Source organism: Trichoplusia ni, unplaced genomic scaffold (assembly GCF_003590095.1).
Source record: "Trichoplusia ni isolate ovarian cell line Hi5 unplaced genomic scaffold, tn1 tig00002077, whole genome shotgun sequence".
Lineage (NCBI taxonomy): Eukaryota > Metazoa > Arthropoda > Insecta > Lepidoptera > Noctuidae > Trichoplusia > Trichoplusia ni.
The window spans coordinates 13,705-34,454 of record NW_020800193.1 but is presented as its reverse complement, the minus strand read 5'-3'; the positions used below and the strand labels follow the sequence as shown (position 1 = coordinate 34,454).

The 20,750-nt window shown below is 39.5% G+C and overlaps 2 protein-coding genes across 2 annotated transcripts; both read left to right on the top strand.

Annotated features, from left to right (window-relative positions):
- Window positions 1–562: 562 nt before the first annotated feature.
- Window positions 563–3,006, top strand: LOC113507432. Its single transcript, XM_026890289.1, has 3 exons — window positions 563–1,235; window positions 1,355–1,492; window positions 1,916–3,006. The coding sequence occupies exons 1-3, from the start codon at window positions 563–565 to the stop codon at window positions 3,004–3,006; spliced, it is 1,902 nt and encodes a 633-aa protein (XP_026746090.1).
- A 5,945-nt stretch (window positions 3,007–8,951) lies between these two features.
- LOC113507431 lies at window positions 8,952–20,055 on the top strand. The gene is made up of 2 exons (XM_026890288.1): window positions 8,952–9,798; window positions 19,922–20,055. Exons 1-2 carry the CDS (start codon window positions 8,952–8,954, stop codon window positions 20,053–20,055), a joined length of 981 nt encoding a protein of 326 aa, XP_026746089.1.
- Window positions 20,056–20,750: the final 695 nt, after the last annotated feature.

The following is a 20,750-nucleotide window of genomic DNA, read 5'->3' as shown; positions in this document are numbered from 1 at the left end:
TCCACTGCCTTTGTTGTATCGACCCGACTGAGCCCAATCATTGGTCCTTCGATCGTGCAAATATAATTACACCAGTTTTGCTGTAATTAACATCGTCGTCAACGTGTACATTCGTCGTGCGGGCCGTCGGACTTTGACCGCTCGCGAGTACAACGTGGCCGAGAAGATTAACAACGAAGTCGTTCCTGTATCAGCTTGCATCGTCATCGTGGGAGTCACTATTTGGGAGTATAATACAGTCTTTGAGTGAGTCCGTTCCAATTAGTTATTTTTTCACACTTTTTCTTACCCGAAAATCGTTATTCTATTTTCCAAATCCTTCGGTGTATATTAAATTTTTCCCTCACGCTTTCCTATTAGTGTTTCTTCTTATTTAAAATTGCACTGCATATTTAAATACGAACATCTCGTTGAAAAAACGCTTAGTCATTAGCTAATTGCTTTATAACCCGCGTCGAGTCGTTGACCTTGACTTTGATTATCGACACCTTTTGTTCACGCACAGCTGTTTTGCAGTTGTTATTCATTAATATCATTAGTATTGCTGTGATTTCGCTTTAAAATGGCTGAGTTGAAAACATTGACTAAGAAACGTAGTTCAATTAAATCAAAGGTCACCATCTATAGCAATTATTTAAACTTAGTTAAAAGTAGTTCCGCAGTATCTGAGTTGCAGCGCTTAGACTTAGAAGAGCGTTTCAATAAGTTCGAGGCCTTACACGCCGACTTTGATGATTTGCAGACACAAATTGAGGTGCTTGCCGACGACGCCGATTCCGCGTTTAATGAGCGAGAGGACTTCGACCGCCAGTTCTTCAATCTGGTGGCACTCACGCGCAGCTTGCTTGGCGTTTCGTCCAACGTTGCAGGATCGGAAGCGGGCTTCAAAGATGCTGACTCAGGTGCACACAATTCATTTAGAAATGGTTTTGTTCGTTTGCCTAAAATAGATTTGCCTCATTTCGATGGGAACTACCAATCCTGGCTTGAGTTTAGAGATACGTTTGGGTCACTGATTCACGATAACAGAACAATAAGTGATATTAACAAGTTCCACTACCTGCGAGCCTCACTACAAGGAAACGCAGCTTTAATTATTAAGAACTTAGATTTTAAAGCAAGTCATTATAATATTGCGTGGAACCTGTTGTGTGAGCGGTACAATAACAACCGCCTTCTTGTGAATAACCATTTGCAGGCTTTATTTGATGTAGGCTCAATAATAAAGGAGTCAAGTGAGTCCATTAGAAATTTAGTAGATGGGATAAATAAAAATATTAGGGCACTTACCACGATAAAAAGGCCCACTCAATATTGGGATGACATAATTATTTATTTCATGAGTAAAAATTAGATTTAATGACTAGTCGTGAATGGGAAGAACATAGGAATAATAATTTAAAAGATGATCCTACGTTAACAGAATTTTGTACCTTTTTAGGCAAGAAAGCGGACTGGTTAGAATCAGTGGAGTCTAACTGTAATCTTTCAGGTTCGAGTACTATTGTAGCCTTAAATAATAGTAATTTAAATAAAACTAGTACTAATAACACATTAATAAAAAAATCTAATAATAATAATAAATGTCCACTCTGCTCCCAAGCACATACATTATATAAATGTGAATCTTTTAGAAGCTTATCTATAGAAGATCGCATTAAAAAGGCAAACGAATACAATGTGTGTTTAAATTGCTTACGCTTTGGCCACACTCCTAAAAAGTGTCCATTTTCACGTTGCAAATATTGCAAAGTAAAGCACAATACGCTTTTGCATTTAGAAAATAATGAACCTAAATCTTTTGCCAATCCATTGCCTTCTGCTTTACTTTCTGCTTCCCCTGCTTCTTCAAATGTTGTGCTTTCAGCCAATACTATGCAGCTTGCTACTTCTTCGCATATTTTACTGTCCACAGCTGTCGTGAAGGTGACTGCCGTGACCGGTAAGCAGTACACTGCACGTCTTTTGCTGGACAACGGCAGCACGGCAAACTTTATAACGGAGAAGTTATCGGAGAAACTGGGTTTGTTACGACGCGGTACGAGTACCAAGGTAACGGGTATTAATAATCTTGTATCCACCAGTACACAGTCTTGCCACCTATCAATAGAGTCTTTATGCTGTGCCTTCACTGTAGATATTGATTGTCATATTATACCTGAAATTACAAAGGTACTCCCGTCTTCATTCGTACACATCAAGCATGTCCCTATTCCTTCAGGTCTTAAACTGGCAGACCCGAACTTTTATGTTCCGTCGGTCGTCGACATCCTGGTAGGGGCTGAAGTTTTCTGGAATGTCTTAGGCAGCAACAGAATAGACTTAGGGAAAAACTTACCTAAATTATGCGAGACTAAACTCGGATGGCTTGTATCTGGTAGTATTTCGCATCAATCTAGTTCTATTTCCCATGCATCTAATAATCTTTGCCATCATTCCCATGTCACTCCCGACTTAACTCAATTTTGGGAGCTTGACACCATCTCAAGCAAACATTCGCACTCTCTTGAAGAGAGAATGTGTGAGCAACTTTTCGCGCAAACCACCGTCCGTAATGACGATGGTGCGTTTGTTGTTAAAATGCCTTTAAAGGGCGATCCAAGCTCTCTAGGACAATCCTACGTAAATGCTAGGAATCGTTTTTTATCTCTAGAGAAGCTGTTTAAGCGTGATCCATCCTTTCAAACCAAATATTATAACTTTATGCTAGAGTACGAGCGCTTAGGTCACATGACATTAGACGCCGACCGTACTTCCTCTGTCGAATCACAATCCGTGACAAATTATTTCATTCCACATCATGGCGTCATTCGGAATTCCAGTACCACTACTCAACTACGCGTAGTCTTCGACGCATCAGCTCCTACTAGTACGGGAGTGTCTCTTAACGACATTCAGATGGTCAGTCCGGTAGTGCAAGACGATCTGTTTTCCATTTTAACACGTTTTCGTCAGCATAGATACGTGGTAACAGGCGACGTAGAGAAAATGTACAGAGCCATCTAGCTTAGTCCAGACCAGCGTTCCCTTCAAAAAATTATCTTCCGCTTTGATCCCTCAGAACCTCTTAGGACTTACACATTAAGTACAGTGACATACGGTACTGCGTCTGCTCCCTATTTGGCCACCAAGTGTTTGGTGTGTCTGGCTGATAACATTGAGGATAGTCGCGCACAGTGCGCCATACGGCGTGACTTTTACGTCGACGACTTTCTCAGTGGAAGCAATACAATACAAGACACTGTAGAAGTCACTAAAATTGTTAAATCGGTTCTTTCTTCAGCAAAATTTAATTTACGCAAATGGCGATCAAATAATTTGGAAATCTTAAAGCAAATAAATTCTAATAAAGTTAATAATGATTCATATAATATTTTACATTTTTCAAAGCAGCACCTTAACTGTTCACAGTCTAAAACCCTAGGACTTGACTGGGTCTGTGACTCTGATTCACTGACATATACAATTAATATTACTTCTACTAGTAAAATCACCAAACGCCATGTCCTTTCTGTTATCAGTCAGATTTTCGACCCACTGGGCTTGGTGGGTCCGTGCGTTGTCGAAGCCAAGATACTTATGCAACGTCTTTGGCTAGATAAATATGACTGGGACAACGCAGTCTCACTTGAGATTAGTAATGCTTGGTCTGTGTTTGAGAGTACCATTACATCGTTAAACAATTTAAAAATTCCTCGTTGGGTTTTGCGTGAAGACTCTATTACACACGAAGTACACGTCTTTACCGATGCTTCTGAAAAGGCGTACGGCGCTTGTGTGTACATTCGGTCATCAAATAGTGTCGGAGCCACTGGCGTACAACTTCTAGTATCTAGAAATCGTGTAGCACCAATTAAATCCACTACAATCCCGAGGCTTGAACTTTGTGGGGCTTTGTTGGGTGCAAGGCTGTGTACTAAGGTTCAGGAATCACTCACCATACCCATTCACAAGTGTAGATTCTGGTGTGACTCAACGATCGTTTTATGTTGGCTCTCTACTCCTTCCAACCAACTAAAACCTTTTGTTAGAAATAGAGTCAACGAGATACAGGAGAGCACATGTGGTCATACCTGGAACTACGTACCGTCGAAGGACAACCCGGCGGATCTTGTTTTCCGTGGTCTTCGGGCCGACATTATCAAGGACACACCCCTCTGGTGGTCCGGACCTTCATTTCTGTCACTTAACGAAAATGAATGGCCCACAATGCCAAATACTGAGAAACATGATTTGCCGAAAGTAGTAACTCATTTCATTAGTAGCAGTAGCGATCATCATTCATATCATAATCGTTTAGATGTAAACATTAATTCATCAATCATACATAACTTATTAGAAAGGTATTCTATTTTTACAAAAATACATAATATATTTACATATGTACAACGCTTTATTTACAACTTAAAAAATAAGAATAAATTGCATGGTAATCTTTCTACACTAGAAAGGTCTTTAAATTTTCACATTATTCTCAACTTGAAATGTTTCCGGAAGAGTATCACATTTTAAAGTCTGGACAGAGATTACCACGTAAAAGTAGGTTACTTCCTTTGTCCCCATTCATTGACGATCATAACCTCATCCGCGTGGGTGGAAGACTTGATAATTCACCCTACGATTTTAATGTGAAACATCCCATTCTTTTATGCAGTAAGGACATTCTCACCAAGCTTATATTTCAAATGCAACATTTAAAGCTTGCACTGCTGGTCCACAGTTGTTATTGTCACATATACGACAAACTTATTGGCCTCTAGGTGGTAGAAACCTAGCAAGGTTTGTCGTGAATAGGTGCCTTAAATGTTTCAGACACAGGTCACAAAATGTGCAGCCAGTAATGGGTCATCTACCTAATATAAGAACCAATCTTGAGTTCCCTTTTTTTAATTCTTATGTAGACTATGCTGGGCCAGTATTAGTGGCTAACCGTAAAGGCCGCGGGTGCAAACTTACAAAATCTTATGTGTGTATCTTTGTTTGCTCGGCAGTAAAAGCTGTACATTTGGAGCTCGTCACTGACCTCACCACCGAAGCTTATATGGCTGCTTTAAATCGATTCGTGGCGCGTCGAGGCAAGCCTCGAAGCATCACGTCCGATAACGGGACTAACTTTGTTGGAGCATCAAATGAGATGTATAGGTTCTTGCAATCATCAAATGTTGCATCTGAGATGGCGCAGGAGGGCATCAAATTTATTTTCACGCCTGCATACAGCCCTTATTTTAATTCTTTAGCTGAAGCTGCTGTTAAATCTTGTAAGCATCACTTAAAGAGATTGCTGCATCTCACCCATTCACATTTGAGGAGATGGTCACCTGTCTCACTCATATAGAGGCGGTTTTAAATTCACGCCCTCTTACTCCTCTTTCTTCAGACCCTAACGACTTTTCGGCTCTCACTCCCTTTCACTTCCTAATTGGACGGCCATTCTTAACTGTACCACACCCTCAGGTGACTGCAGCGAATATCACGACGCTGGATCGCTGGAAGAGGATCCAGTACATCAGGCAGCACTTCTGGGGCAGATTTCATAATGAGTATATTTCTCTGTTGCAGGCAAAATCGAAATGGTTTCGTTCCAGAGGTGAGGTAAAGGAGGGCACTTTAGTCTTGACTAGCTTGTGCCCGCGACTTCGTCCGCGTGGAATAGTGACTTCCGGCAGAAAAGTATAGATAGCTGTGTCCGCGACTCCGTCAGCGTGTAACTCCTTGTATATTAAGTTAATGTATTGGTAATATTTATTATTATTATTTATATTGGTAATATTGTTTAGATCACGTTCACATAAGGCTTAACCCTTTATAAGACACAGAACTTAAAAATATTTATAGCTTTTAAACTTTATAATAATGTGTTAAGGTTCAAATTCTGGTGGCAATATAAGTACCACTGCCTTATAAAGGTAAGGTAAAGGTACCTATAAAACGAAAATACTTTAGTGCAAAGCTTCCGGGTAAACTATATTGAAAGTTGACCCGTCCGGCACGTGAACATAAAGACTTTTAGAACTGCTAACACGGGAAAGAGCAACATACAACTGACCATGTGAGAAACAACTGACACTGAGATCTACTCCAGCAACACGAAAAGTCTGCCCTTGAGCCTTGTTAATTGTCATTGCATAACACACCGATACTGGGAATTGCGTCCTTTTAAATTGGAATGGAAAATTATTTGGTATTAAGGGTATTCTGGGAATAAAGACGGTTTCTCCTGCACCGCAACCTGTTAAAATTTGAGCCTCGATTATATTTTATTGCAACTGGGTTACTTTTAGTCGAGTTCCATTGCAAAGTTGTGGTGGTTTTAAATTTCGGAGCATAATAATCGGTATCCCAATTTTTAAACAAATTTCATGAGAGGGAAGTCCGGGCATATTTAAAGAATTTAAAAATTCTATCGGGTAATTAGTGGCTTCTTGTTCATCGACCATTCTATTTATTGATCTATAAACTTTGCTTTCCCCCTGTATATTCGACAGTATTTTGTTATTGATCTCAGATGCCTGGTCATTGCGAGGAGTTAAAATAGATCTTTCGCATAGCCAAGAATTGTCCCTATTTAATATATTTGTTACGTCACCGTAAACCGACGATATAAGATGTGGTTGAGATTGCACCATACAACATAATTCAGGCGTCAGTATAAGTTTTCCTTGGTGTAGTTGTGGATAGGTACCTTCACCAATCTTTAATAATGTGTCAGAAAATTGACTATCATCCGGGTTATCTCCAGTTCTCACTCGCATATTTATAGTCAAATGCACCGATTGTATATCTCGCCATAAATAAGAGCTTTTCAGGCAAGCCCTAACCTCATCAGCTCGGGTTCCCCGTGGTATTACCGGTAAGGTTTGTCGGAAATCACCACAAAATAAAACCGTGATACCGCCCATTGGTCGATCATTTTGTCTTATATCCCTTAAAGTTCTGTCTACCGCTTCTACTCCTTTTCGATGGGCCATCGTACATTCATCCCATATGATTAAACTACACTCGCGTAATACCTTAGCTTTGTCGCTATTTCTTGAAATACTACAGGTTGGATTTTCCGTGCGATCTAAATCAATTGGTATTTTAAACATACTGTGAGCAGTTTTACCTCCTGGTAGCAATGTTGCAGCTATCCCTGATGAAGCTACGGCAAGCGCAATTTTACGCTGATTTCGAACATAAGCCAATATTAATTTAGTCAAAAAGGTTTTTCCAGTTCCTCCAGGTGCATCTAAAAACCATATTATTCCCAAATTATTTTGAACACTATTGCACACGCGGTCATAAACTGAACGTTGTTCTGCAGTCATCATTGGGACACCGTTTTCTAATGTTGTCAGCAGTTCCGTTAAATTGTAACCAATCTCTGCGGAATATTCCCTATTAGTTACCTCTCCGACTGAGGTTGGTGTTGGCAAACCATATTCACAGAGTGATTTACCGCCTACTGCTGTTAAGTCATCCTGAAGAGCTAATAAGCACTGATTTATGGCAAGATCACGGAAATTATCATTAGTTGTGCCTTCATCATTGTTAGGTATATTTCTAAGAAAGTCTTCTGAAAATTTTTCTTTATATTTTTCCCATAATGTTACAGCATCTGACAAATTACAAAATGTGAGTAATGTTACAAATAAATGGCGTAACCGTCGTGGATTATCACTAACACAGGATTCTGCTAAAGCGTCATCCCAATGCTGATCATTTTCAAGCAAATGACGCGCTTGGCAAGCTGCTTGATAAGTGGGATAAACAACATCGTCTACTTTTCTCAAATCTATAAATGAGGTTGGTCCTCGCACGGTATGTAATAATAATCGCAAATAGAAACACTCAGCGTTGTTAGGATGAACGGTGTACACTCTACCAAGAACATGTTCTTTAAAAATACCTGACTCGCCATCTACAGGCCTGCCACGGCGTCTTCGATTAAAGACACCCCGTTGCTTATCGTAGGTATAATACGATGGAACTTCCTCATACAAAAGAGATTTTGCAAAATCATCAGTTTGGCAAAGTCGAAAGAATGCTAATAAACTTGTTTGTCTAGGGTTCTCTAACCGTTCTGTGACATTTTCGGCGTTGAAATATATACGTTGGCCGCCTTCAAGATGAACATCCAGATGAGTCACAGGTGGATATCTTTCGTGAATGTTGAAACTTAAGATCCGCCACACAGCTTCTGAAGAACTTATATATCTGCCTGACTGAAATCTTGTAACTTCATCATGTTCATTTCTCAAAGCAAATGTAGCTTGGTCACTGCCCTTATTAATATACTTACAAATATATTTTATTGACTCTACACTATTACACATTTCAACATTTATGTGAGCTTGAAATGCTCTGGACAACACAGGAGAATACGGAACGACCCACCTATTATCTAAAGTAACTTGTTGTCCAGACACTCGCTTTTCAACAGTAAAACCATCATTATCTCTTGAACGGCGACGATATAATGGGTATCCATCATGTCCTGTTACAGTGCCATCCACTAAGGCTTTTGGATATCTTTTAGTGCAACGACCGTCTTGCATGCAAGGAGAATTCCCGTTAAACGAACCACATGGACCATGTATCATATGAGTTTTAACAATGTCGTATAACACGGGATCTGCAATCGGACTTGGAATTTCAGCACTGATTAAACTGTCTACATCATTAGGTCGAACCTTATCTTTTAACCAAAGCAGGATATGTGCGTGAGGTAAGCCGCGTTTTTGCCATTCAATACTATACATATAACACAATACTTCTCCAAAAATTTTATCTTTGGTAAGTAGATCTATCATTGATTTCAATTTTAAATGAAAAACTCTTGCGATGATATCATGGCGGTCATGCGGTGCTTGACCCTCAAGAAGCTCCCGAGTAATTTCATCCCACTTAGGATTGGTAGTTACAGTAATAAATAAGTCGGGACGTCCATATTTTCATGGGAGTCAAAAAAAATGGACTCCTCATCTATTGAAGATCGGATACCAATGGGTGGATCTCAACCGGATCTATCGACTATTTTTACCAATGATCCCCAGGTGACATTAAGGAAGCGTAAAATACAAGATCACAGTTGTGAAATTGGTCAACAATTATCTGATTTCCGTAAGGATATTGTGTCTCTTCTGTCCACGTTCACTACGACACACAACGACAACCTCCAGAAAATGCGTCAAGATATAACCTCTGATATCAAGGAACAGATTAATAGGGTCGCATCGCTGTCCGAGAGTTTGGTTGAAGAACAAAATATAATAAAGGCAGATTTGTCAGCCCTTAAGGATAGATTGAACACTGCCGAAAAGGAAGTCCTCGTCCTGTCCGACACTTCTAAGGTCTACAAAGATGCTGACAAGTCTATCAAGTCCCTGATCAAGGAATGTAATAACGCCAAACAATTTTCAATGCTTAACAACCTGGAGATTTCTGGCATACCATTTACAAAGGGAGAAAACCTATACTCGATCCTCCGCGACTTATGTTTGCGCGTTGGGTTTGCGCTGTTGGAGAGTGACGTCGACACCATTCACCGTGTTCGCCGATTTGGCAGTAACGATGAATCATCCCAGGTGTTGCGACCCCCCGCCATAATCGTGCGGTTCACACAGCGTAAGCGTAAGAACGAGCTATTGGCAGCAGTCCGTGCCCGCCGCGGCCTCACCACCGCTGAGATAGGCCTGCCGGGCGTCGCCGTCACCGTGTATGTAGGAGATCACCTCACGCCAGCAAACAAATTGTTATTGAAGCAGGCGAGAGAACTCAAGGCGGAACTTCAATATACATATCTATGGATACGCGATTGTAAGATATATCTGCGAAAAAACGATAAACACCGTGCTATCTGTATCAGTGATGAGTCAGACTTAATCAAGTTGAGGTGAGGTTTTTATTTGCGTTTCTATGTAGTGTCTAAAATAATAATCATACTGGGTAAATTAAACAACCTGTGTTTGTCTATGTTTACATGCCGTATACGTTATTTTGTACCTTATTTTACATGTTTTAAGAAAGGTTTAACGTTATTTTCATTTTCATTGGATAAAAGCAAAACTTTTATAAGTCTTAATGTTTTCCAATCTATTTGCAGTATTAAAATCAACACTTATTGTCTAATAATTTATACAACTCGTTCTAAATTAATTACAAATGGGGATTTAAACAGTTATACTTATTATAGATTTCGTTGCTGTCTTTTGTTTACGTTATCGCTGCTACCCTTTTATGTTTATTGTCATGCGTCATGTTTATCGGGTCTCACTCTGCATATAGCTATACTTGTTTTATGTTACTGTGATAGTAAACAAACTATTTAATGGTTATTACCAGAATGTAAGGGGATTACGTACCAAATCACATACCTTTTTTTCTCGGGTGTCACTTGCGGATTTTGACTTTATCTGCCTTACTGAAACCTGGTTGACTTCCGATTTTAATAACCGAGAGTATTTTGATAAGAGATATACTGTCTTTCGTTGTGATCGTTCACTTGCCGAGAGTGGGGTAGGTAGGGGTGGTGGTGTGGCCGTGGCGGTGCGTGCTGAGTACCTGCCGGAGCTGCGCGACTGGCCCGTGCCTTCACGTGCTTACTGTGACTGTGTGTGGGTGTCTATCCCCTTAGATATCCGAAATCAAGGACATACTTTTACTATTAATAAGTCAGAGTGTCGTTATTTGAATATTTGTTGTATTTACTTGCCACATGGGCCAGGCTATAGTGATGCTTTAAGCAACTTTATGGACAACGCCGGAACCATTATATCCAATCGTCCGAGAGACATTTTCTTAATTACTGGGGATTTCAATATTCCTGGAGCCATATGGTCAGATTCTGACATACAGATATCACCTAGTAGTAGTTTTGCTATACAAGTGGTCAGTGACTTTCTGGCATTTACCGGGCTGAAACAAAACAATTTTGTAAGTAATGTAAACGATCGGATCCTTGACTTGGTGTTCTGCTCTTCGAGTTGTGTAGTTGTTCCTTGTGATAGCCCTATCGTAACAGAAGATGTACACCACAAATCTCTTTTGATCGATTTGAATTTTGATCACCAACCACCCCTTAAATCTAGTCCACATTTTTGTTATAACTTCCATCTGGCTAATTACGAAGAGATTAATGACAAATTGACAAATGTCGATTGGATTGCTTTCTTTTTAAATTTAAACACAGAATCTAGTGCTAGTAAATTTTACAGTTTTCTAAATAATTTAATTGAATTAAACGTTCCCCGACGTAAGTTACGTTCATCAACCAAAGTTCCAGCTTGGTATAGCAATTCTTTAAAAAAGGTCTTAAATGAAAAGCGTAAGTACCATTCGCTATGGAAGCGTTACAGGAACCCTCTTGATTATGAAAGTTTTAAATTGTTACGAAAAAGATCTGAGAAAATAGAATCTGAGTGTTATAATAGTTACTTATCATTCTCGGAGAATAGAATTAAAAGTAATCCCGACTTCTTTTGGTCTTATATTAAATCCTTCTTTTCTGATAATAGTATACCTTCATCGATGCACTATAGGGGTGAGTGGACAACAAATGGTGAAAAAATTTGTAATCTCTTTAATAATCATTTTCATTCTGTCTTTGAAAAATCAAACCTCGAATCATTTCAGGTTGAAAATTTAACCCCTCCTCTAGACGCGTTAATCGATGTCAATTCTATTGAATTTAACGAAATTACAGTTCTTAAATATCTTAAAGCAGTTAACATACATAAAGGAGCTGGGCCTGATGGAGTGCATCCTCTGTTAATTCATAGATGTGCTGTCTCGCTGGCAAAACCAATTACTATTCTCCTCACAAAATCTATAAAGGAAGGCTGTTTTCCGGCTATTTGGAAATCGGCATGGATAACTCCCATACCAAAAGGGCCAGTTAGTAGCGACATTGAAAAGTATCGTCCCATATCTAAACTATGTCAATTTAGTAAAATATGTGAAAAAATTGTTACAGAACAACTTTTTAGTGTAGTTCATCGTCATATTGCACATGAACAACACGGTTTTTACAAGGGTCGCTCTGTTGATAGTAATCTGTTGGTGTTTACCACTAAAATTCTTGATGCTATGGATAAGGGGTACAGCGTTGATGCTGTTTATGCTGACTTTGCTAAAGCTTTTGATAAAATTTGTCATAAAAGCTTATTAATTAAGCTCTGGCACCTCGGCATACACGGTGACCTTTTCCGCTGGATCAAGTCTTACGTCGAAAATCGAAATCAATGTGTTGTTCTATCAGGTTTCAAATCCGAACAAAAAAATGTCACTTCAGGAGTCCCACAGGGATCCCATCTAGGTCCTCTGTTATTCACATTATATATAAATGATTTAAACAAATATATTTCACACTCTGACATTTTGTTGTATGCGGATGATACAAAAATATTTAGGGTTATTCGTGAAAACAAAGACAGTGAGCTCCTACAACAAGATTTAAATAATTTTGAAAAGTTCTGCAATGATAATAATTTGTTTTTAAATCTTGATAAATGTCACGTTATAACCTTTTCCAGGAAACGTAAAGTTCTAATTCACGATTACAAACTAAATGACAGGTGTCTTAGCAGAGTGTCACAGATCCGAGATCTTGGTGTTATCATGGACTCACAACTGACTTTTATACCTCACATTGATGCAATGCTAAAAAAATCATATAAACAATTAGGCTTAATATTGCGTCTTGGTAAACCCTTTAAAAAATCATTGACGTACAAAATTTTGTACAACAGTTTCGTTCGTAGTCGAATAGAATTCGCTTGTGCTGTCTGGAAACCGAACTTTAAGGTACATACATACAGAATTGAGAATATTCAAAAAAAAATTCTTAAAGGCCCTTGATTTTAGAATGGGTTTTAACCATTCTAATTATGAACAATCATTAAAATGTCATAACTTCAAATCTCTGGAAGTGCGTCGAGATTGCATAGACGTGGTCTTATTATACAAAATAATCAATAACGTTTTGGACGTCCCCTTGCTTCTGCATAACATATCATTTAGAGTGCCCCGAAGACATGAGCGTAGATGTCGTAAAAAAGAATTATTCTGTATCCCCAAATGTAAAACATCCTACTGTAAAAACATGTTCATAAGGCGTGCATGTAAATTTTATAATGATAGTGATAGACTGTCTGATATTGATATTTTCTGCTGTACATTAAATTCTATTAAAAAAGCTTTCGACTGATAAATGTAATGGATGATGATGATGACATGGTTAAACTAATTATTAATGGTTTAACCATGTTATCATCATCTTCTCCGGTACTTCTTGAATACTTCTATCATTTTTGTTGGTCTTGTAATAACTTTAAGCTGTTCTTGTTAAGATATATTGTAACTTTAAGGAAACTATAGGTCTGTTTATGTTAATGTTTAACTTTATTATATGATAACTGTGTGACCGTTTGTTTTCTGATAAATAAATAAATAAAAATAAATAAATATTTTCTTACGTAACAAAAAGCATCTTGAGTACTTTCGTGCATGTATCGTGGACCACCAGTAAAAGAAGAGGGCAAAATAACTAAACGACCCATATTCACCGTATCGTTATCTTGCTGCATGGCGTCGCGAAGGTGCACGTATTCTTCAACGCGCAGCTGCCTTTGATTAGATCGTATATAAACTAATCTTTCGGTTTCAATTTTTGCGTACATGTCTACAATAAACTGATTGAATAAGCCACGAAAACGTTGAAAGTATACAAACCTATTCCGTCTTACTTGCAAGTGGTAACAGTAAAATTGAAGGCATGAAATCTTTTTATTATAATTAGGTGCGCCTGTACGCGGATCAGTTTGGTATAAAGCAAAATTATAACCATCTTCCCCTCGACAGTATATCAAAGGATATTGCAAACTGTCGTAAGCCCTGTGGGTTTCATAAATACGTTGCAAACGATTATCTCTGGAACGGATAACGATATCACGCCTATCACATTCCTGGTCGACCAATACCACAGCAACTTCATTCGTGGATGGAGCATTATAACGCCCAGGGTGTTCCTGAGTTGGACGCCTATCGGCATTTATAACAATTTTATAATTGTTATCATCATCTCGAGGAAGAGCTTCTAATGCCGATTTAAAACTGCATACATACGAATTAACCTGATGCAACATGTTCTGAAGTTGTGATATGAGTTCAGTATTTAAATTCGGGAAATATTGATTTCTTATATTCGACTGTTCGTTGTAGTCGGATACAAAATATATTTGAAGAAACTTAGGTTGGTTTTCAGGCAAAAGGGATCCTATCAAATGGTAAACCTGACCTTGTATCTTAAAAGTAGGCATGAAATGACCTTCTGAGATTTGTTGAGCGCCAAAGGATGTCATTTGAAATGCACTATTATAAGTGCGAATATTATCTAAAAACTGTTTAGATTGTATATGTTCCCCTAAAAGTAGTGATTTCAAAGGTTCCGGTGGGTCTTCGAATGAAGGCAAATTTATTTTACCTGTAGAACAACAGAAACCAGCTGACTCCTTACTCCACTTTGAAGCATTACAAAAACGACATACCACGTTCATATCGCCTATTACAGAAGATGATCCATAATCAATTGTGAGGTTATAAGCAAACCCACTTTTATATTTGTCGGACCAAGCCACCGAATTTCTAGATTGATCTTCTATGTGTACATCTAAGTTATTAAGGCTATGTCGAAATCTGTCTGCAGTAAGACGGGCCTCTCGCTGTTCGTCCGTTTCAAGAGACCGAATATTTTCGATTCTTAATCTTTCATTAGACAAACTTACTGATCGTTCTTGTCTCAAAGAATTATAATATTCGCGTACCGACTCTAGTCGTTGTTCATGCTCATGTGCGTCTTCGAGAGATCGAATAACATTATGGTGCACCCTATCATTTGTCAAACGGTCTTCATATTGAGTTAAAGTTTCAGATTCTCGAGATAAAATATGACGTTCGCGGTCAGCTGTGAGACGCAATTCCCTCTCAGTGTAGGTTTCTGACTCGCGAGACAATATATGACGTTCGCGGTCAGCTGTGAGACGCAATTCCCTCTCTGTGTAGGTTTCTGACTCGCGAGACAATATATGACGTTCGCGGTCAGCTGTGAGACGCAATTCCCTCTCAGTGTAGGTTTCTGACTCGCGAGACAATATATGACGTTCGCGGTCAGCTGTGAGACGCAATTCCCTCTCAGTGTAGGTTTCTGACTCGCGAGACAATATATGACGTTCGCGGTCAGCTGTGAGACGCAATTCTCTGTCAGTGAAGGTTTCTGACTCGCGAGACAATATATGACGTTCGCGGTCAGCTGTGAGACGCAATTCCCTCTCAGTGTAGGTTTCTGACTCGCGAGACAATGTATGCCGTTCGCGGTCAGCAGTGAGACGCAATTCTCGTTGTGACGCAGTTTCAGCATCTCGGGATAACACATGTTGTTCTCGGTCAATGGTAAGCCTCAGCTCTCGTTGAGAAGAGCTTTGAGACGCCCGTGATGTAGCTCGTCTCGCTCTGTCAGCTGCTAATCGCATCTCTCTCTCTGGAGAGCTTTCATTGGCTCGAGAGGTTGAGGCACTAACTCTCATAGAGTTTAACCGATGTGCTCTTTCCTCTGCCGATTCTTGAGAACGCGCATTTCTCATCCTTTTAGCATCTCTCGAATTTCGAGATAAAGATGGTCGTTTTTTAGGTGGCGTTGTGTATTTTTAATCGACGGTAACTGAAGCTACCTTACACTTACAATTATATATAGTTATTATGTAATAATTACGAAAATAAACTATTAATATAATAAAACACTACCAATTACGAAAATAAACTATTAATACAATTAAACACTACCAAAATAACTAATATAATAATAACGAAAATAAACTATTAATATAATTAAACACTACCAATTACGAAAATAAAATAATCCTTATAGCATGACTCTGTATTCACGCGCGATTTCTTATTATTTCATGTATAACTTTGGTGTTTCTACACCGATTTACATGATTCTTTTTTATTGAATAGGTAATAATGTTAACTTTTTTAATTGGGGATGAGTGATAGTGTTGTAAACGTTAGAGTAGACAAATACAATCAGAAATCTCCGAATTGCTAAGCTATCGGGAGTTTCACGTGTTATTGTGAGTCAACCATAAAAGTTAGACATGCTGTCGAGGAATATTTTTTATATAATTTTAGGGAGAATATTTCCGTCATACATGATTTCTATGTAGCTTTAACCTATAAGCCTGCACACGTGACGGAAGCTTAAAAAATGGAGTAACTTACCCCGTTTTCCCAATATTTCCCTTCACTGCTCTGCTCCTATTGGTCGTAGCGTAATGAAAAGTATACTATAACCTGCCCAAGAGTATGAAGAATAATTGTGCCAAATTTCGTTAAAATCCGTCGAGTAGTTTTTGTTTCTATAACGAATATACAGACAGACAGACAGACAGACAGACAGACAGACAGACAGACAGACAGACAAAAATTTTACTGATTGCATTTTTGGCATCAGTAGCGATCCCTAACCACCCCTTGATAGTTATTTTTTAAATATATTTTATGTACAGAATTGACCTCTCTACAGATTTATTATAAGTATAATAATATAATAATAAGTATAGAAGATTAAGGACAAGGCAACGCCACACCTACTGTGGTCCCTGGGTCGGGTCACGAAGACCTACCCGGGCGTGGACGGGATCACAAGAGTGGCTGAGCTGAAGACGAAGAGGGGCACCATTCGTCGTGCCTTCAACTGCATCTGCCCCCTTCCAGTCGACCACTGAAGAAGATTTGAAGACTTCCCTTCAACCCGGGGAATATGTCGGCGCATCACACATGCGTGTAGGCGACACCGGTGCAGGCGCGGGGAGCGGGGCCGAACGACGGCCGCTCGCGCGTCGCGGCGCTTCCTACCACTCACTCCGTTCACGGACGCGCTGACCAACGGGCATTTCATTGTTACATCTCCATATTGTTAACTACAGTAATAAACCTTTATACAGTCCACTGCCTTTGTTGTATCGACCCGACTGAGCCCAATCAGTTTGTATTAGTCGTGGAAGAACCTTCCTCCGAATAAACTTTAGATCGTTTATTACACTGAGCCTGTTTATGTCCCAATTGACCGCACACAAAACACCGGCCTTCGTCAAAACGTCGTTTTCTCGAGGGTAAATTACACGAAATGCTCTTATTTTTACCGGCATAATTTTGAGATGCGCCACGAGCAACGCTGTTTTTAGATGTGTTAGGTTTTACATATGTTGAAAAGAATTCTACGAGATCGTTAGGTAACAGCTTAGCATTTGTAGCGGACGCTTTAATCTGGGGGTCAGTTATTCCACGTATAACAATTGCTAAAATTAGTTCGTCACTGAGCCCCCGTACGATTCGTAAGCGAAGAAGTGAACGACGAGCGTAGTCAGCATATGTAGCATAGTTGTCCGAGTTGGTATTCATTACTTCAAACAGAATATTGGCAATATTAGGCGTTTTTGGACATAAGGGCTTAAATTCTTTCTTAAAATTACTCCAACTACGCTCGCTAGTCACCCATTCGCTAAGCCACGTTTTGGCGTCCCCTTTTAAGCAGTTACCAATACGTGAAAGGCATTCATAATCACTCCAATTATTTAACAATTTAGCGCGATCTACCTCCGCACACCAATCGTCAATGTTATGCAAATTAGGGTCGAAATTTGAAATGTAATAATGTTGGCTTGGTCTTACCACCGTATTAATTGAACGAATAGCATCCACGATTCGATCTATTACCGATGATGGGGCGTTTTCTTCGCTGACAACATGTTCCGATCCGGCACACTTCGCTTGATACGTATGTGGAGTACTTGGTGGCCGCGACGGGAGCAGCGGCGTCGTGGAACGTCCCACACAGTGCGCTGGTGACACAGGCCTCTCAGGCGCGGGTGACGTCACGCGTCTATTCGATTTCCGGCGCCTGTGAGCCGGTGAAACAGGCTCGCTACGTTGCACCGGCGGCGGCGTGTCTCGCGCAGCTACTTGACCTTCTAACGCTCTAAGCCTAGCTAACATCGCACTCATCTCACGTTTTAAACCACTATTCACTGGGGTACGATCGCGATATCTACTAAGACGCCTATGCTCTCGGCTGCTACGAAGCTCGCGTTTGCGACATTCGCGGTCAGACATTTTTTTTTGTCCCTTTACTTTCTCGCACCAGAAAACACAAAACCAGAATGGCCAGCAGGATAGAACCACGTTCATCCTATCCCACTTCTGATCTAGGGAATTCCGAAGGCGAGTATCAAAACACTGAGAGCTCCGATCGCGATGACGGCTGACAGACTAGTGAACCCGAGCAGCGGTACGCGCTGGCTTATATAGTAACATTCAGCGGGTAGTTCTCAATCTCCTACAGTATTTATAAAATGGATTATGCCTATGATTAACTTCAAAAAATGCCCAAAAGATCGACTTACTGTATCGTACATTGAAACACGCTTAAAGAGTTTAGAACAACTATGGCAACTTTTCTATAATAAACATGTTAAAATAATAAGCGAAGTAAAAAAAACAGAATTATACAGCTCTAATTATCATAGAGATTGTGTTTACGACGAGGTAGAGGAATTATATGTGCAATACAAAAGTACTCTGAAAGAGATTCTAAGAAAAATTAAATGTGTATCTAGTAATGATAGTAGCCCGAGTCATAGTAGTAGTTGTAAAGAAGAAAATAATTTTCGGTTGCCGGAGGTTAAAATATCAATGTTTTCTGGTAAATATCAGGAGTGGTTGACCTTTAGAGATTTGTTTTTGGGGTTAATTCATAAAAATAATAAATTGAACGATGCACAGAAATTATAATATTTGAAAGGGTATTTAACTGGGGAGGCGGAACACTTATTAAGGAATGTACAGGTGATAATTATAGTACTAGTTGGACAGAACTAGAGTCCATGTTGGTCCATGTGGATAGTTAAAACTTTATTTAATCAAAAAGCCATAATTGAAGAGTCCGCAACGGATATTAAAAAGCTTCTGAGTACCACAACTGATTGTTTAGAATTAATAAAAAATTTAGATATAGATCTTGCCTCAACTTTGATTATACATATTATCACTGAGAAGCTTGATAAAGTAACTAGAAGGGCATTGGAGTTGAAGGTAGCATCTGATCCTAAGGACGACCTTCCTACTTTCGAGGAACTGAAAGAATTCCTCGTTTACCTTTTTAGGGCTTTAGAGAATTTAGGAACGAAAGTAGAGAGGGTCCCAAAGACTACACGGGTATTACACGTAGTTAACGATAAAAGGGTATCTTGTGCCTTTTGTGCAGGTGAACACAAAATAAGTTCATGTCCAAAATTTATTACGGAAAGTACGGAATCTCAGAGGAACTTTGTTCTAAAGAACAGATTATGTTTCATCTGCCTGTTTAGCAACCACTGTGTTAAGTATTGTAAAAACACTCTCAAGTGCCAGGTGTGCAAAAGACGCCACCATTCATTGTTACACCAACAAGGTGTTGTAGGGTCGGAAGTTTGTGAAGGTGGTAGTGCTGCTCGCGCGGAAACCTCATCGGGAACTTACGAGGGAAATAAGGACGCTTGTCAAGCGGAAGGATAAAAAACACAGGTAGTCTCATGTCTCGCGACGGGAAACAGAAAAACTGTCTTATTAGCAACAGCTTTAGTAAAGGCTGAGTCGAGGAATAGGACTTATCATACGGCAAGGGCGTTATTGGATCAGGGATCCCAGGGTTCTTTTGTTACGGAATCTCTAGTTCAATATCTAGGTTTAAAGAAAAAGCCATCAAGGCACACTGTGTTAGGTGTAGGGGGTGAAAGCGTAACGTCTAAGTATACGGTTGATATTAATTTGAGGTCAAGAATAGACCCACATTTCCAAATAAAGGTAAATGTTTACGTCTTGAAGTCAGTCACTGCCCTTCTCCCAGGTACGAAAGTAGCTAGGATAGAGTGGGTAGACTTGACCGATGATGATTTGGCTGACCCTGAATACCACAGACCCGACCCACAGGTGCTGAGGTTTACAGTCAAATTATCCAGGAGGGAATTAAAAGAAATCTAAATGGAAATCTATTAGCGCAAGATACCATCTTTGGGTGAATATTATCGGGAGCTTGTGCAGTTGATCCTGAGTCTATTTTTCATTCACACATTACCGTGATGCACTCCAGTGTCCAGGATGGTGAATTGTTGAAAAAATTCTGGGAACTAGAGGAACCACCTCGAACAAAAAGGATGCTCACAGAGGAAGAAACCAAATGTGAAGAACTATTCAAGACAACGACGATAAGCTATAAGGACGGCAGATATGTCATAAAGTTGCCGGTACGGGATACAAACCTGGTCGATAAGGGCGTTGAATCCAAGGGGATAGCTGAAAAAAGACTGAAGGGGTTAGAAGTAAGGTTAGCAAAAAATGATAAATTAAAGGTTGAGTACGCTAAGGTGATACAAGAATATTTAAGTCTCAACCACATGGTAGAAGTATCAGATAGAGATAATATAAGGGGAGTTTACATACCTCATCACGCTGTCGTCCGTGAGGATAAGGAAACAACAAAGGTGCGTGTTGTATTTGATGCTTCCTGTAAGTACAACAACGGGCGGTCACTAAACGATGATCTAATGGTTCGTCCGGCTTTGCAAGGCGATCTTCGTCATATCATTATGCGCTGGAGAGTATATCGAATTTGTATAGTGGCTGATATAGTGAAAATGTACCAACAAGTTTTAGTTAATAGGCAAGATACTCCATTA

Bases quoted from the DNA above. Each gene is read 5' to 3' on its own strand.
- LOC113507432 (XM_026890289.1), top strand. From the start codon at position 563: ATGGCTGAGTTGAAAACATTGACTAAGAAACGTAGTTCAATTAAATCA. The intron at 1,236-1,354 runs GTGAGTCCATTA...AGTAAAAATTAG, and splicing joins CTCAATAATAAAGGAGTCAA to ATTTAATGACTAGTCGTGAA. The intron at 1,493-1,915 runs GTTCGAGTACTA...TACTGTCCACAG, and splicing joins GTCTAACTGTAATCTTTCAG to CTGTCGTGAAGGTGACTGCC.
- LOC113507431 (XM_026890288.1), top strand. From the start codon at position 8,952: ATGGACTCCTCATCTATTGAAGATCGGATACCAATGGGTGGATCTCAA. The intron at 9,799-19,921 runs GTAAGATATATC...CCCTTCTCCCAG, and splicing joins ATATCTATGGATACGCGATT to GTACGAAAGTAGCTAGGATA.